This window comes from Emys orbicularis, chromosome 9, assembly GCF_028017835.1.
Source record: "Emys orbicularis isolate rEmyOrb1 chromosome 9, rEmyOrb1.hap1, whole genome shotgun sequence".
Taxonomy (NCBI): Eukaryota; Metazoa; Chordata; order Testudines; family Emydidae; genus Emys; species Emys orbicularis.
In genome coordinates this window covers 107,053,509-107,070,618 of record NC_088691.1, presented here as the reverse complement: position 1 = coordinate 107,070,618, position 17,110 = coordinate 107,053,509, and the positions used below count along the sequence as shown (strand labels likewise).

At 53.9% G+C, this 17,110-nt stretch overlaps 1 protein-coding gene across 1 annotated transcript in view; it reads left to right on the top strand.

Annotated features, from left to right (window-relative positions):
- ACADVL (acyl-CoA dehydrogenase very long chain) overlaps positions 1–11,726 on the top strand; it is a 39,708-nt gene extending 27,982 nt beyond the window's left edge. The window contains exons 12-19 of the mRNA XM_065410876.1: positions 1,143–1,205; positions 1,356–1,457; positions 4,202–4,299; positions 6,846–6,918; positions 8,578–8,650; positions 9,581–9,653; positions 10,235–10,310; positions 11,589–11,726. Of these exons, the coding sequence (XP_065266948.1) occupies positions 1,143–1,205; positions 1,356–1,457; positions 4,202–4,299; positions 6,846–6,918; positions 8,578–8,650; positions 9,581–9,653; positions 10,235–10,310; positions 11,589–11,726 (696 nt within the window). The remainder of the gene's footprint in view (positions 1–1,142; positions 1,206–1,355; positions 1,458–4,201; positions 4,300–6,845; positions 6,919–8,577; positions 8,651–9,580; positions 9,654–10,234; positions 10,311–11,588) is intronic.
- The last annotated feature ends 5,384 nt before the right edge of the window (positions 11,727–17,110 follow it).

Below are 17,110 nucleotides of genomic sequence, written 5' to 3'. Positions count from 1 at the left end.
CCAGCAACAGACACTCGGATACTCACCAAAACAGCCCCCCTAATGCAGCACTTAGCGTACCTCCTCTCGGACAGCTCCCAGGCAAACTCCCTCTGTTAGCCTCTGCTGTTCGCCGCTCCCCTCTGCTGTTCGCTGCTCCTCACCCTACATTTCTGACTAAAGAAGTCTTGCACTTCCACCTTAATCAGCCTACCTACTTACCGAGCTTTTTTCTGAAGCCTCGTGAAGATGAGGAGGGCGCCATGCTTGGGATGTCCAAAGGGCGTTGGCTTGTTACTTGGACAAGACGAAACAGTTTAGGCTGTTTCCTCAGCTGTTGATTTCTCTGTCTGCCAGACTGAAGGGTCACCCTGTCTGGGCAGAGACTATCTTTCTGGATCTCGTCCTGCACCCTAGTGTGCTCTGCCATTGCTGAGGTCCCTCTGCCTGGGAGTTTCAGGGCGTTCTACAAGAGCTCAAGCAGCGTGAGCTGCATTCCTGGGTCAGGTGCACATTAGTGATCTTCGCAGATTTGCAGCCTGGTCATTGGTGCCTCCTTTCACTAGACACCAAGCTGTTTCCCAGGCACTGAGAGATGGTGCTGGGTTTGGATGAGTGGTGTTGCAGTCCTTGCTCAGACAGACTCCCAAACCCTCGACCTTGCCAAAGTGCTTGTGAGTCACCTGATGTGGAATGGGGATGTGCGATCACTTGAAGAAAAAATGGCTACTTACCTGTTCTGTGACTGTTGTCATTTGAGGTGTGTTGCACATGTCCATCCCACAACCCACCTCCTTCCCCTCTACACTGGAGTCAAACTCACTGATTTCCAGTAAGAGAGAAAGGAGGGAGGCTCAGGATGGGTCTCCCTTTATACCGTCACCTGGTAACACGAGCCTGGGGCATGTGCCAGGGCCGCCCCAAGGGGTTCTGCAAGGGGAAAAAGGTCTCTGGTTTTGGTGCCCTGGGTGTGCACCCATCTGAGATATAGCACAGGTAACTAACAGGTAACCACCCTTGCCATCACAGTATTATAACAAACGCAGGCCACCTAGGACTGCCCAGAGCCGCTGTGCTAACTGCTATTATGCTGACACATCTGAGTTTTCACATCGAGACTAGAAACATTCCCAAGTATTGCACTGTGATGTTTTTATCTTTAGGAAGCAGCCTGGTACGTCACAGACGAGTGCATCCAGGTCCTTGGAGGAATGGGATACATGCAGGTAAACGAGCTTGGTTCCATCCACCAAGAACAGAACCACATGCATCATTTTTAAGGCTGTATTCAGAAGCTTGCAGTGCTCTGCCAAGGCAGCTGCGTGCACTCCCCTTGTTGGGATCACTTGAGTCTATTAAGGCCTTTGTTTGCACAGGAAACTGGTGTCGAAAGAGTCTTGAGGGACCTGAGGATTTTCCGCATTTTCGAGGGCACCAATGATATCCTTCGCTTGTTTGTGGCACTGACGGGCATTGAGGTAAGGGGCTTTCTGAGGACAAATACCTCCCCTTAAAGGCCTTGGCATTTTCCAGCACAGAGCGAGCATGCAGGGCCACGTTGCAGCTGGCCCTACACAGCTGGGAGAGGGGGCCAGGAATCTGCCCTGGGACTAGGAGCAGAGTCCCTGCACTGTGCTAGTGCCTCCACCAGCAACAGCCTCTCCAAGGTGTGGGGGGGAAGCCAGGGTGGGATGAGGGCAGGGCTGTGCCTCTGCCCCACACTGGCTAGCTGGGCTGGCTGGATGCAGGGGGGAGCACAAAGGCTGGGGGAGCTGCCTCTGCAGAGAATGTTCCCTGGGAGCCCCAGGGGGAAGGGATTCTCGTAGAGTCAGCTATGAACCTTGCAGCTGCAGCGCAGCCCCCTTGCACCCACCCGCAGCACAGAGCGTTAGCCACTGCTGGTGAAAGCCCTCTCCGAAATCGCATGGGAGGATAAAGTATGGGCTGTAGAGATGGGCCTGAATCAAATGTGCTCAGATCCGAACAGTCCCAGCACTGGGGGTTGAATCTAAACCCAGATCCAGATCCACGCTTCATGGCTAGAGGGAGCCGTATGAAATTGGCTGAACCAAACCCTGCGTCTGAACACCCGGAGCAGTGACAGGAGGGGCAGGGCGGGTGGGGGGATGTTTTGGAATTTGGAGCCTGATCTGAATTTTGTGGCAAAGGTCCATTGCTGATGGTATGGGCCAAATTCTGCACTCTTTATTCAGCCCCATTGACTTAAATAATAACAAATGTACCCAGCTCTTGTGCTGTTCCCATGTGAAGCAGTAAATAATACTTCCTTATTCACTTTCTCCACACCATTTGTGATTTTATAGACCTCTACATATCCCCCCTTGTCTCTTTTCCAAGATGGACAGTCCCAGTCTTTTCAATCTCTCCTCATAGCTGTTCTATAACCATAAACATTTTTGTTGCCCTTCTCTGTACTTTCCCCAATTCTAATTTATCTTTTTTGAGATGGAGCGACCAGAACTGCATGCAGTATTCAAGGTGTGGGCATACCATGGATTTTTATACTGGCATTATGGAATTTTCTGTCTTCTTATCTATCCCTTTCCTAATTGTTCCTGAAATTCTGGTAGCTTTTTTGACTGTCGCTGCACATTGAGCAAATGTTTTCATAGAACTATCCACAATGACTCCAACATATTTATTGAGTGGTAACAGCTCATTTAGACCCCATCATTTTGTATGTGTACTTGGGATTATGTTTTCCAGTGTATATTACTTTGCACTTATAAGCATTTAATTTCATCTGCCATTTTGTTGCCCAGTCACACAGTTTTGTGAGATCCCTCTGTAACTCTTCACTGTCTGCTTTGGACTTAACTATCTTGAGTAATTTAGTATCAAATGAAAACTTTGCCACCTCACCGTTCACTCCCTTTTCCAGATCATTTATGAATATGTCTAACAGCTCTAATCCCAGTACAAATCCCTGGGGGACCCCGCTATTTACCTCTCTCCCCTGTGAAAACTGACCCTTTATTCCTACCCTGTGTTTCCTATCTTTTAACCCGTTTCTGATCCATGAGAGGACTTTCCCTCTTATTCCATGACTGCTTACTTTGCTTAAGAGCTTTTAGTGTGAGATCTTGTCAAAGGCTTTCTGAAAGCCCAAGTATACTCTATCTACTGGATCATCTTTGTCCACATACTTGTCGACACCCTCAAAGAATTCTAAGAGGTTGGTGAGGCATGATTTCCCTTTCCAAAAGCTGTGTTGCCTCTTTGCCAAAATATTGTGTTTATCTATGTGTCTGATCATTCTGTTCTTTACTATAGTTTCAACCAATTGGACTGGTACTGAAGTTAGGCTTACCAGCCTGTAATTGCCACGATTGCCTCTGGAGCCTTTTTAAAATAAACTGTGTTATATTAGCTATCTGCCAGTCATCTGGTACAAAGTCTGATTTACATTACAAGTTACATACCGCAGTTAGTAGTTCTGCAGTTTTGTATTTGACTTTCTGTAGAACTCTTGGGTGAATACCACTTGCTCCTGGTGACTTATTACTGTTTAATTTATCAGTTTGTTTCAAAATCTCCTCGGTTGACACCTCAATAGGGGACAGTTCCTCAGATTTGTCACCTATCTTAGACACGTCCCCATCTCAATTTTTAATGCTATAGACTTTGTTCTCTTCTTCAGTTAATGGAGCCCTTGTTGTGAGTGCAGTATATACAAATACTTAGGTGGATGGACAGAAATCTGTGTACTGTGTAATGTTGTAATTCAGAAATGTTTCTTCATGAATCCAAGCAAGCTGTTTCACTGAGCTAAGGCCCTGAAATATAGTTTAGTTGCAGAAAATAAAGTTGTAGATTTTCATATTTCGCTATTGCAGTGGTTCTCAAACTTTTGTACTTTCACATAGCAAGCCTCTGAGTGCGACCTCCCTTATAAATTAAAAACGCTTTTTTATATATTTAACACCATTATAAATGCTGGAGGCAAAGTGGGGTTTGGGGTGGAGGCTGACAGCTTCCCCTCTTCCCCCCCCCCCGTAATAACCTCGTGCCCCCCTGAGGGGTCCCGACCTGCAGTTTGAGAACCCCTGCGCTACTGTATAGTTAACCCAGAGATGCCCGGTACAACTCTGAACCTGCTGTAGCAATCCCTTGTGTCTCATCCTGAACATGTCCTTTTGTAGGTGTACCCCTAAGATTGTGTGTAATTAAATTCCTTTAATCATTTTTAAAACATTTTCAGTATGCTGGGGTCCAGTTAAAGAATCTGCGAACAACTATCATGAATCCATCCGGGAAAACTGAGACCATCCTAAAAGATATCGGGATGAGAGCAAAGCGGTAAGCAGCACAGAGAACCTGTCACCATTTGCCTTTCAGTTCCAGTGGTGTAAAATAACACGCTGCTTCCGCTGGTGGGGCGCTGGAATAATGTATATGTATGACGGGAGTGCAGAGAGCCATTGAACCAAACTGTAAACCCTGTAAATGATGAACCCTGCAAACTGTAAACCCTGTCTATGATGAACACCACTTCAAGCCGGGGGTGCAGTAGCACCCCCAGCATCCTTAGTTCCAGCGCCTCTGGTCCTGAGAGCATGCAGTGAAACCAGAAGTGATGCTTGCGATGCGAGAGCAGAGGCTTGATAGTAAGCCAGTCCTCCAGCACAGCACCAGGGGCGCTGTGACGCTGACGGTGCCTCCTTTCAGACCAGCTGCTGAAGTGTCAGTTTTTTAAATATTACCAAGTTGGCAACCCGCCTGTGATTGGTTCCCCCTGGGGTGCCACTTGGAACTGGGATACCACTGAACCCGCCTGTCCCAGCCTGGGTTCCCCTTTACTCTGTGCTGCTCTGACAGGCTCTCAAGCCCCCTTCCAGCACACACACAGGTAGAGACACACCCAGCTGCAGCTATATTCACACACATGCTGAGATCAGCTCTGCATGGGAGAGCTCAGCTAAGGAACTGCTCAGCACACAAGTGCACACTCCCTCTGGGGTGTAAACCCCAAATTGTATAGTCTTCCGCTGCACAGAGAACTATACAGCATAAGCTCATTGAAATTCGCCCCCTCCCTCAATGGGGAGGAAGATATGCACAATGTTTTGCCTCCCAGTTATGAATTCCACAGACTGGTTGTAGAGACAACAAAAACAAGTTCTTAACTACAAAAGATAGATTTTAAGTGATTATAAGTGATAGCAAACTGATCAAAGCAGATTACCTAGTAAATAAACAAAACCGCAAACTGAGCTTAACACACTAGATGGGGAAGATATAAATTAGCAAATTCTCACCCTGAGTGATAAACAGGCTGGAATTCTTAAGGCACAAGTTGCCTTAGCTTTGCCAGGTTTTCATACACAGGCTAAAAATCCTTCTAGCCTGGGACCATCACTTCCCACAGTTCAGTCCTTGCCCCTTAGGTGTTTCCAGGTGTGTTGCTGCAGGGAGAGTGAGGTACCCTCATGATGTCATTGTCATCCTTTTATATCTTCTTCCCACTTGCTGGAAAGCTCTTTTGCTGTGACTTGGGTCAGACAGTTCCCATTGTGTAGTGCTATCGCTGAGCGGTTTCTGTTGTACACAGTTCCTGGGGTAATCCTTGTGCTTGTGTGCATTTCCTCGATAAGCCATTAACATTGTTTGGCCTTTTTACTGTTGTACCTGAAAGGTTGCTTGTGGGTGTTTTCAACCTCACAACATGTTTCAGTAACACATACATAGCCAAACTTCATAACTTCACATACGACGATAGCACATACAATCCAATGAGAGATTAATGTCTAGCAGATCAAGACTTTTAGAATGATACCTCACAAGACATACTTTGTACAAAACATATCCTAATTACATTACAGTGGTGAATATTGGGGTGTCAGGGTGTCACACCTGCCTATAGCCCTTTTTGCAAGAGTTGAGGTCAGGGACAGCATAGCCTTCCCAAAAGTGGGGGGCCCCGGCCCCCTGCCCCTCTATGGCCCCACCCCTTCCCCCTCCTCTCCCTGAGGCCCCGCCCCTGGCCAAGCTGGAAGCCAGAGCTCTGCCAGGGAGTTGTGGACCCTCCACCTGCCCAGAGTGGGAGGGCCCGAGAGCTGTTCCCAGCCCGTGTCCTCACCCCCAGGGCAGGTGGAGGGTCTGTGGCTCCCCCACAGCTGCCTGGGCTCCAGCTGCCAGCCTGGCCCCCCCAGTTCCGGCGCCCCTTGTTGGGGTGTTAGACCAGGTGGTCTGGCCAAGTGTCCATTTAAGTGTTCGCACTTTGCTACCTCAGTGGGACTTTGCAAGGTCAGACCTAATGTCCTGTGTCCAGAATGGCGTGCATGGCGCATCGCATGTGTCATGTCATAAAGGTGTGGGAAACTGTTCATGTAGAAAGGCTGACCTTGGTATGGGCACTTCCTGGAGATCATGCACTGCCAGGTTTAGCTGCAGTTGTTTGAACTCAAACTCTTATGGTAGGAGTGAACCTTAGAGATGAGTTGTTGAAATGATACTGGGCCAAATTCACCCCTGTTTTACCTCCAGCTCCAGGGAATGTCTACACTAGGAACATGGCAGCATCGATAAAGACACTTACTACAGTGACAGAAGGGGCTCTTCCCTCGCTGTAGTAAATCCACCTCCCCGAGAGGCGGTAACCAGGTCGATGGAAGAATTCTTCCTTTCACCTAGCGCTGTCTGCACCAGGCGTAGGTCGGCTTAGCTACACCGCATAGGGTGTGAATTTTTCACTGCCCATAGCGACGGAGTTAAGCGAACCTAACTTCGTAGTGCAGAGTAGTCCCCAGTGACTGCCGTGCAGGTGCTCCGGGATGAGCTGCTGAGTTGTGTTTTAAACCCTTTGTCTTTTCATTTTTTTGCTCATCTCTTTTCTCCCTTTGCAGTAAAGTTGGGATTCCCACTGGCTTGTCTCTGGAGGGAATCGTTCACCCAGGCCTGGACAACAGTGCACACCTGGTAAGGGAATTCTTTCTGAAAGATTTATTTCTCAGAGCCCGACCCTGCAGCTGTTGGAGTTGTTGGTAAAACTGCTGTCATCTCCAGTGCTGCAGGGCCTGACTCTTACATAGTCTGAATTCTTTTGTATGTTTCTTGCATTTTTAGCGTTAAAGCAAATAATTTTCATGACAGAGTCTGCTCACCAGTGATGATGTTTTTGTGATTCACAGCATTCATCTAGCATCTGCTTTAGACGAAGTTCATGCAAGGAATGTTTCTCTAGCCTACAGTTAGGAATGAACCTGAAAGCCTGTGTTTTGAATGAAGTCTTTGCTAAATGTGAACTTTCCGATTCAGACTGAAACATCATTTTCACTTTTAAAATACCATTGCCCAGCTGTCATTTCACTCCTTCGGATTTGTCAGTCTGATTTGTCAGATTTGTTGTCTCTGGCACAATAATAATAATTTGCCTTTTTAGTAGCATTTGGCATCAGCGGATCTCTAAGCACATTACATCACTCACAGTGCTACAGAGGGACACACATGGATGGAGATGCACACACAAATGGACACACATGAATATGGACACGGATACACACACACTCTCTCTCTCTTTCTCTCTCTCTCTCTGTTTTCTTGTAGGGGCTGTACTTTCTCCTGGGGGTTTTGCTTTATTTCATTCTTGTTGTTTCCCCTTCATCTAAGATAAAAGAAATTGTAGGCAAAGCGTACATGGAGACCCACAAGACAAAGCTGCCAGTATAGGAGGCAAGCGTCCCCACGTACCGCCGGGGGTGCTGGAACAATGTGTACAATGGGGGTGCTGAGAGCCATTAACCAAATTGCAAACCCTCTATATAATCGAATCCACTTCAAGCCAGGGGGTGTGGCAGCACCCCTAGTTCCAGCACCTATGCATACTGCCCTGCCAAAGTGATTGAGCTGTGCCCTTGAGGGGCGAGATGGCCATTCTGTCTCCATGGCTCATTCCTTTACAGGCCTCGGTGCTGAGCATCTCCCCAAGGGCCCAGTTGTGATGGTGGTTTCTGGTCTTCAGAGGACCCCAAACCCTCAGCAGCTCGGCTGGGACCCTGGCGTCCTATGTCACTGGGTTCCTGAGCGCCAGCTCCCCAGCCGAAACCTGATTTCTGAGTTTCAGTGACACCCAGAGAGCCAGTCCCCAGCGCCCGCCTGGGTGTTTTGTGTTGCTCAGGCAGCAGAAAGCACATGGCCTGCTCCAGGGGGCAGCTGGGGGATCCCCTGGCCAAAAGAATCCTTGGGTGTTGTAGAGCAGCCATAGCTGCCTTCATACCGCGTGCTCCCAGCCCTCGTGGTATGGGGGCGGGGCAGGAGCGCCTTGTGCTCAGCAAGGTAGAGCGGCCCCCGAAGGCCAGTCCTGCCAGTGGAAGTTGCGGCAGCTTTGAGGCTGCTCAAAGTCGTGCTGAGGGCTGAACCAGCTCCAGGCTTGGGGCTGGAAAGTGGCTTAGTGCCAATTCACCTCCAGGTCCGAGCACAGCGCGACTGGCCCCCAGGATCCAGCCCTGTGCCCTGTGCTGGACGCGCTTTTCCCAGCGCTGCTCCCTGACCCCCAGAGGGCTCAGCAGGCTCCGTGGTTGCTGAAAGGTTACAGCTGTTTGGAAAGGAAATGAACTGCTCTTCTGTGTCCATGTAAAGGTGACGAAGGCCATTGACCTGTTTGGTGAAGCTGTTGAGAGCCTCCTGCTGAAGTATGGCGAGAAGGTGATAGGTGGGTGCCTCTTCGGCTGCTGTCAGCCCGCTTCTAACCAGCCATCAGATGATGTTAAAGGACATTCCCGCCATTTGGCCTGTTGTAAAGCCTGTCACCTGGGTGCTGAGCCAGGGCAGGGTGTGCTCCGGGAGCAGTGCTTCAGTCACCTTCTGCAACGCTCTCTTCTCTCCCCTTCATCCTCTCCCCATTTCCCCTCTGAATTCCTTCCCGTGACACACTCCTTGCTCTGCCCACCGCACCTCTCTCTGAATACAGGCCTAGGTGGTGTGCATCTATCCCTTGGGGATTGAGATGGGTCTCCTCACTGCGGCATGCCAGGGTGAAAGCTCCCCCCGTGCCAGCCTGGAGCATCGCTGGGCTGCAGGACTGCGGTGCAGCTGGGGTGTCTGAGTAGCCCTGTGTGCCTGCTCTGCATCCAAAAGCCACCACAAAGCTCTGCAGGCCAGGGTCTGTGTCCTGGCCTGATGCTGATGGCCTCCCGGGGCTCCTGAACAGCTGTACACTATTCATACCCTGCCCTCAGCATGCACATGACATTTCATTAGCACCCGGGGCAGCCAGGATACCACAGGGGCACCAGAAGTGATTGGCCGGTGGGTCTGTCCGTTTGTTTAATTCTTTGGGGGCTGGGGCCGCACAGCAGTGTGCTGTTGAGCATTTGGCTCAGGAGAACGCTCCAGTCTGCGTGTTAGAGCCAATCAGCCAAGTGAGCTCCCCATGCCAGGCTCCGGCGGCATCACGCCCCCTCCCAGGGTGTCCAGTCGGTGGGTGGGTCCTTGTAGCAGTTTCTGGCCTGCCAGTGTATCTGTGTGGTGAGAGCCGGTTCGCTGGTTTCCGTGCAAGTTCTGCTGAGCTGCTGTTAATTTTCACTAGCGTAACACACGCGTGTGCACACACGCCCCCTCTCACCAAAGTCTCTTCTCCCAGACGAACAGTTTCATCTGAAACGCGTGGCCGACGCTGCCATTGACATCTATGCCATGGCTGTGGTGATCTCCAGGTACGTGTGGCTAGCAGAGGAGAGCGAGTGCTTGGGAACGCCGTTCCTGGTCTGGGCTGCCCACCGCTTGGCTTAAGCTGACCCTCCCCGGCTGCGGGAGGAGCTTGTGGGCACTTGCTTGTCCCTGCCCCAATAGATTGTCTGCCCCAGGAGCCAGTGCAGAGAGCGCGGCGGCAGGAGAGCTGCCTGACCCATCAAATGTACTCATCCCTGTAGCACCTGGGAAGCCAAACAAAACTGAGTGAGACCCCGTGTCCCTCGAAGGCCAGGAATGTGCCTTTGCTCTCCCAGTCAGGCGTCTCTAATACACGGTCGGAGCCCAGCCGCTGGTGCCGGGGTGAGCATGGCGGAGTGAGTGGGACATGCCACACCTGCACGCAGGGCTCATTCTCCACGGAGGGGCCCAGGGAAGCAGGGGAGTCCACTCCTGTCCTCTGGAACCCGGTCGCTTTGGGACGATGCTGTATGGCTGGGCTTGTTCCGTGTTACTGCTCAAACCCGTTCTGACAAGTGCATTTTCTGCGCTCACAAAGTCCTGTCCCTGTGGCCCTTCCCTCGTGGCCACCATCTTGTCTCCGCAGGGCCAGCCGCTCTCTGTCTCTGGGACAACCCACCGCTGAGCACGAGAAGCTCTTGTGTCAAACGTGGAGCCACGAGGTAGGCTACGGGCGGCTGAGGGGCCGGGTTTGGTTCACTCGCTGTGGCAGGCGTATGGGCTTGTCAACACACAAGCCCTGCTGTGAGCTTGCTGCCAGTCCCTGCAAGAGAGCCCTGCATGGCCAGTGTGCGTGCCCTGGGCCCCACACACGCCCTGGGCCCCACACACGCCCTGGGCCCCCCCACGCACCCTGGGCACGCCCTGGGCCCCCTGCATGAGAGCCCCACATGTCCCCCCACGTGCCCTCAGCTCCCCCATGCACAGCCTGTATGAGAGCCCCGTGTGGCCCCCTGGGCGCCTCTCCACCTGTTCTCCGTGTGCCCTGAGGCCCTCCCCCCCCCCGCATGCCTTGGGCGCCCTGCACGAGAGCCCTGCATGCCCTCCATGCGCCCAGCACCCACGTACAATATGCTGCCTCGGCCCCCGCGGGCTCAGTGCTGGCTACATAAGGGGTATTGATCTGCCGCGTGGTCTGCGCAGGGCCATGGCTATGTGAGGGGTGTTGATCTGCCGCACCAGCAGCTGAAGCAGCCAGCAACAGGTCCGGCTCCTAGGCAGAGGTACGCAGGCAGCTCTGCATGGCTCTCGCCCGCAGACACCCCCCCTCAGTTCCCATTGGCCTGTTCCTGGCCAATGGGATTGCGGAGCCGGTGATCGAAGTGTGGGTAACGCGTGGAGCCCTGTGGCCCCCCCGGCCTAGGAGCCAGACCTGCTGGCCACTTCTGGGGTGCAGCATGGTGTCAGAACAGGTAGGGACTAGCCTGCCTTAGCCGGGCAGCACTGTCGACCGGACTTTTAACGGCCCGGTCGGCAGTGCTGACTGGAGCCGCCAGGGTCCCGTTTCGACCGGATGTTCCAGTAAAAAAACAAACACCTGGTCACCCTAATACCGTACGTCCTATGGAGGGGGAATACAGGTGCGGTTGCACTGACCTGTGACACTGGCTTCGGTTTCTCTGTCATTGTTGTCACTGTAACAGCTCAAGTGTGAATTCTGGATCTCTGCCTGTCCAGCTCAGGGACCCTAGCTCCTGTCACAAGCATTGCACGGGCTGGAGGAGGTGACTGATCTCTGGTACCGGAGCATCAAGGGGATTTCTGACTGAATACACGTGCGGCTGCACAATGATAGTGTCTGCTTGCTGTATGCACATGGAGCCAGTACTGAAAGCTTGGCCCACTGCATGTAAAATCACTTCCTAGGTCTGATTGCACAAGCGTTACAGGAAGTGGTTGAACGACAGGAAAGTGACTGTGTGTTTCTTTGTCCAACGCAGGCATTTGAGCGAGTGAGAGAGAATCTCCGAGCAGTGAAATCTTCTACATGGAATCAGTCCTTTGCTAACATGAAGCTAATATCTAATGCTGTTGTACAGAACCAAGGGATCCTAGCCGCGCACCCTCTGGGCTTCTGAACAGAAATGCTGCTTTGGTTGACAATGAGCAACAGCTACAAATTCTATTATACAGAAAAATATTACATTACACGCCATTTGCGTCTGTCTAGCCCTGGCTGTGAGAAAAGCCAATACTGTATCACAGCAGCCCTGCTAATGCATGCGGGCTGCAGCAAGGGGCCATGCGTCTGTCCCGCTCTCTGAGAACCCTGAGCACATGGACATAAAGGCCCCCCCACTGCGGGTTGTTGGGGCAGTCTGCATACATACCAGCTCCCCCTGCTCCTCCGTCCTGGTCAAGGAGATTAATTTGGGCCACATGGGTTCCAGCTGAGAGCAGGTTTTAACTGCCTCTTGCCTGCACCCTTCTAGCCTGCTCTGGGGGTCCCACTGAGGCCTTTGCTGGGGGAGAGAGACGGTCACCCCAAGGTGCACTGAGCCATGGCTGCTAGCTCCCCCCATTGTGTCCATGGTTCTCTGGGGGAAGAGGAAAGGATCCTGGCTACATCTGTGCACACAGACTCCTGGCAATCTCCCGCTCTCCTGCCTCGTCCATCGCCAAGTCCTGCTGTAGGGTGAGCCTGGGGCTGTCGTGACCTTTGGCCGAGGGTTTTACTGACCCTGGCGCAGGGGCCTGTGAGCTTCTCGCTGTCTTTACACGCCACGTGAGGTGAGCTCTGGTTTGGTGGGCTGGGATCTGGCTAAGGGGCTGACTCAGCCCCACATCTCTGAGTCCAGGCAGGTGCCTTCTCCAGCCAGGGCTGCAGGCAGCATAGGATTGCACGGGCATGCTGGCTTTGGGGGCCAGTCTCTGTGGCTTCTCTTGGGGAGACGCTGCCAGGTGCCTGCAGCTCATGCAGAGATTAGATTCTGCCTGCTTATGGGCTGACGTCAAGGGGAGAGTCCAGGCAAGCAGTCCTCGTCCCTGTGAACTCAGGGACTGCCTTGGCAGGGCTAGCTTAGGTCACTTGTGGTGGATGTGGGCCCTGGGGCTGCCAGGGGAGCTGGAAACAAAGGGGCTGGTATTCTGGGAGCCCACGTTCTCCAGTGTCTGGTGGCACATCCCTGCAGCCGTCAGCCTGCAGGCCCTGGGGGCGCAGCCCAGTGACACTGTGAGGCACACATCACTTGGGGCACGTGCACTGGGGTTTGCTCCCAGAGGACTGCGTGGTATCAGCTGTGGTAACGTTGTTGAGCCCTGCTAAGAGGCTGCTGCATTTCCATGATGGCTGGGGCAAGCCCTGCTTCTGATGCGTCTTGAGGGCTTGGTCCTCTTTGGCTGACGTGAGCTGTGTGCCCAGCCCCAGGTGCCAGGAGCAGCTGGGGCCCTGGTGACCGAATTCAGCAGAGCTGATTTAGGTCAGATACTAATTAAAATACGTCATGAATACGACCATTAGAGAGACAGGGTGGGTGAGGAATGTCTTTTATCTTCATTAGCTCTGTATGGCTCGAAAGCTTGCCTCTCTCTCCAACAGACGTTGGTCCAATAAAAGATATTACCTCCCTCATATCCTGGGAGTGACCTGGCTACACCACCACTGTGTATCACCCTGATGGTGTGAAGCTGGAAAGGGAGGTGCTGAAAGCAGGCAGCCCCTGGGGGCAGCTCAGCAAACTGACACTCCAGATCCAGTGAACCAAGAACACAAACCTGTTTCCTAATCAGGTCCCAGTGTCCCACGCGTCGAGCTCTGAGCTCCGTGGGATGTTTCCCATTTGGACACTCTTCCGCCTTTGTCTCCTCCACATTAAGCAAACGAACGCGTAGGATCCAGCAGATTTACATGCGTGCTCAGCCAGGGCTGCAGTCTCCCCTGCTCCCTAAAGGAGCCCATCAAATCCGGATCCCTGGCATGCAGCACTTCCCTTTGTTTCCTGTGCAGCTGAGCTGATTGAATGCTGTGTGATTCAGAGGCTGGTGCAGCGTGAGTTATAGATTCCACAGGCAAAGTCCTACATAAAGTGCTTGCTGGAAATGAGGCAGGCCCAGGTGCTGCTGCTAATGACACATTTTGCGGCGGGGCTGCTAAACAAAAAGGGTTTTTGTGGAATGCCACAAATTATTCATCCTGGAGCAAAATCCTTGTCCTTGTGCAGGCAGCACCCCGGAGGCTGGAGCATGCAGGGCTGGCTCCAGGCACCAACTAAGGAAGCAGGTGCTTGGGGCGGCAGAAAAGCTGAAGCCGGCCCTGGGAGCATGCGTGGCCCAAATACGACTTGGAAAGCAGCTGCTGTTCTAGCAGAGTGGAGCAGAACTCCGCTTTAACAAAAGAGCAGCTGGTCCTGCAGCGAGGGCAATGCACTCCCACAATCAGGGTGTCTCCCCTACTCCCCATTGTATCGCCTGTAGATTTCTTTGCCACATGGGGGGAAGTGGATCAACCTGCTGGGGGTTGCGTGCCCATGGAAAGGCATACCAGAAGCCATGCCCCATACCATGGGAAGCAGCACAGGATACATGGGGGGAACAAGTCAGTCCCATGATCCTGCCCTCGGGCCAGATTTTAGAAGGGCAGAGCCCCCAGGACAGCAAATAAGAGCAATGTCTGTGGAACAGACTCAGCACCTCTGAAAGATCAGCCCCACCTCATGCGTTGAGCAGGATGGGCAGCTCAGGATGAGAGCCACACGGGGCAGACCGGGTGTGGCCAGCTCAGAAGGAGGTGAGCCTAGCACTCTGTCTCTCCCCAACGCATACACACCTGGGTGCTGGGGAGCAGCCCCAGGAAAGAAGTTGTGGGAAGCTGCTCTCGGGGCTTGTAGGTGCAAGGTGGACACTGGCCGGGGGGGCAGGCGGCAGGAGGCTCAGCCACTGAGAGGCCAGGCTGAAATATCAATACTGGCCTAGAGGAGGCCCCGTAGCACGAGTGAACTGCAGCAATCTGGAGCAGCAACTTCACTGTCACTCTGGCCCCAGGGCTGCGAAGTGCTGCCTCCCGGAGCGGTCAGTGGCGACCCTGGGGGTATGTGACTGAATAGAGGCAGGAAGGGAATAAAGGGAGGGTGGCAGCCCCAAGGAGCCATCACAAGCGACTCTGACTGATGGGATCCCGACAGGGCAGCATCTGCTGTCTGGACACAGGATGTGGCCATGGGCAGTGCAGTCCTGGAGGGAACGGCACCGGCACCAGCGTACGGCAGTGCTGGGGCAGGCTCCAGCATGGCAGGGTCGTGGTCAGACAGAGCCGGTGTTGGTCTCCGGGACAGCATCTCCTTGGTGCAGGCCATGGCTGGCACAGAGAGCAACAAGCCCACGGAGCAGAGTGTTGAACAGCACAGGTGAGAACAGAGATGCCCCACACTGAGCACACAGCACAGCATTCATGAGCTGCTGCAAGCAGAGGGCATCCAAAGGCAGGAGCGCCATTGCACACGAGTGACTGATCCCAGGAATGCCTGGCCCTCGGCCACTGCTCCCAGGTATGTTCATGTTCGTGTCATGGTCACAAACCGGCGCAGCACGTCCCAGCGTGCAGGCAAATGGCAGATAGAGCAGTGCAGGGCACCTAAGGAGTGCAGCGGGCTGTAGCAGGCTGCCTGATTGGCTTCAGCCGGTTGGTTGGAGAAGGCAGCAGACCGGCTCTTAAGCAGGAGCAGTTCAGTAGCTGCTCACAGTGTTTGCTGCAGCTGGAAGAGGTTCTGTGCTTGCCTGTCCCCAGCCCTGCCTCAGACCAGGTAACCCAGTCCTGGCACTTCCCTGATTTCTGCCTTCAGCTCCGACCTTGGGTTCTGGCCTCTGACTTGACTCCTGCTCTAGCCATGCCTGGTCACGGAGAAGGCTGCTGCTGAAGCTTCTGGCTGTCCCGGTGCTAAGCTCTGGCAGGCACGTGTGTGTTTAGACAAGGCTCCTAATCCAAGGGGCCCAGGGCAAAGCAGGCTCCCCGGCGCAGGGGTGCGGTTACCATGGCTGTGAGCACACGAGGAGGCCAATGCTGCTAAGTGAGATGCCACAGTCCAGCATCACGTTGACTGCCAGAGGCTGAGCACCCACGAGCCCTGTGGACCAGCGGGTGCTGCAGGGACCCTGCATCTCTGGAGCTCAGGCTGGCTTCATTTTGGTGCCCGGATCTAGATGTGGGGAACACGATTGCCGTGTTGGCCTGGGTGTGTGGCCAGCAGGCTGAGAGCCATCGCATGGGGGAAGGTGCACAGCCCTGGCTGCACAACCCACGTGGTATCACAGGGCGGAGGCAGCATGCAGCACGCTGGAGTACTAAACGGCTGCCCATAGCCAGGCCCTGCCATGGGCCAGGCCCAGCCAGGTGCGGGGGGGAGGCGTGACCTCCCTGACTGGTTTCTCTGCAGAGCACAGGTGCCATGCTGTGAGGTGGGCTGCGGCCCAGCGTGCTGTTTTCTGCTGCACAGCGCTGTGACGTGCAGGCAACTGCAGTGGCAGAACTTGGGGTTTGCTCCCTTTGTGTGGGAAGGGCAACCTGGTGGCTGCAGGATGGGATAAGGCAGAACTGGACAGGGTCAGCATGAGGGGGTGGCTGAAGAGCTGGGGGGTGGAGCACTGGGCATGGCTGAGTGCATGCCTGTTCTAAATGGTGTCTGTGGCCATCCTTTGCTGGTGGGAGGACTGAGATCTTTCTGTGAGTGTGGCTCTTGCTGGTGTTGGCCAGGCTGCGATTCAGTGTGTGCCTCAGGGAGCTGTGGCACAACGCATGGTTTGCAGGGGCTGCTTATCCTGTGCATGTGTGTGCAGGCACAGTGCAGGCAGACCAGGGCATGGCAGGGTTTTTCCTAGGCTGTGGATGGGTGGCCGTCTGCCAGCGGCCGACACCATGTCCCTGCGGCCCCTGGGCGGGGGAGGGGGCAGAGGGCTCCATGCACTGCCCTTGCCTGTGGGTATCTCCCCCGAAGCTCCCATTGGCCATGGTTCCCTGTTCCCGGCCAATGGGAGCTGCAGGGGGCGGTGCCTGCAGGTGAGGGCAGCGCTCGGAGCCCTCTGTCCCCCACCCCCAGGAGCCGCACAGACGTGGTGCCGGCCGCTTCTGGGAGCGGCGGGAGGCCTGTGGTGCCACAGGGGTGGCAATCTCGCGGGCCGGATACAAAGCCCTGAGGGGCCGGATCCGGCCTGCAGGCCGTAGTTTGCCCACCCCTGGTCTAGGACATGAGACAAGAGATGGAGACAGACGAGGTGCACAAGGAAATGGTGATACAATTATCGGTCAGCATGATGGGCAATGGTCTCAGCACATCAGCAGCCAGTTACTCCAGCATAAATCCAGAGCAATTGCACTGGCCTTCTCTGGCGTAACTGAGATCACAAGCTGGCCCCTGATCTCCAGTCCCCAGCTGGGCTGGGAGCAGCGCCACCAGCGAGAGCGACATTTAAACCGACCCTTTTAAAACTGGCTGTTTCAATAGCGCAGACAGCCCCTTGCCATGCAGTCGAG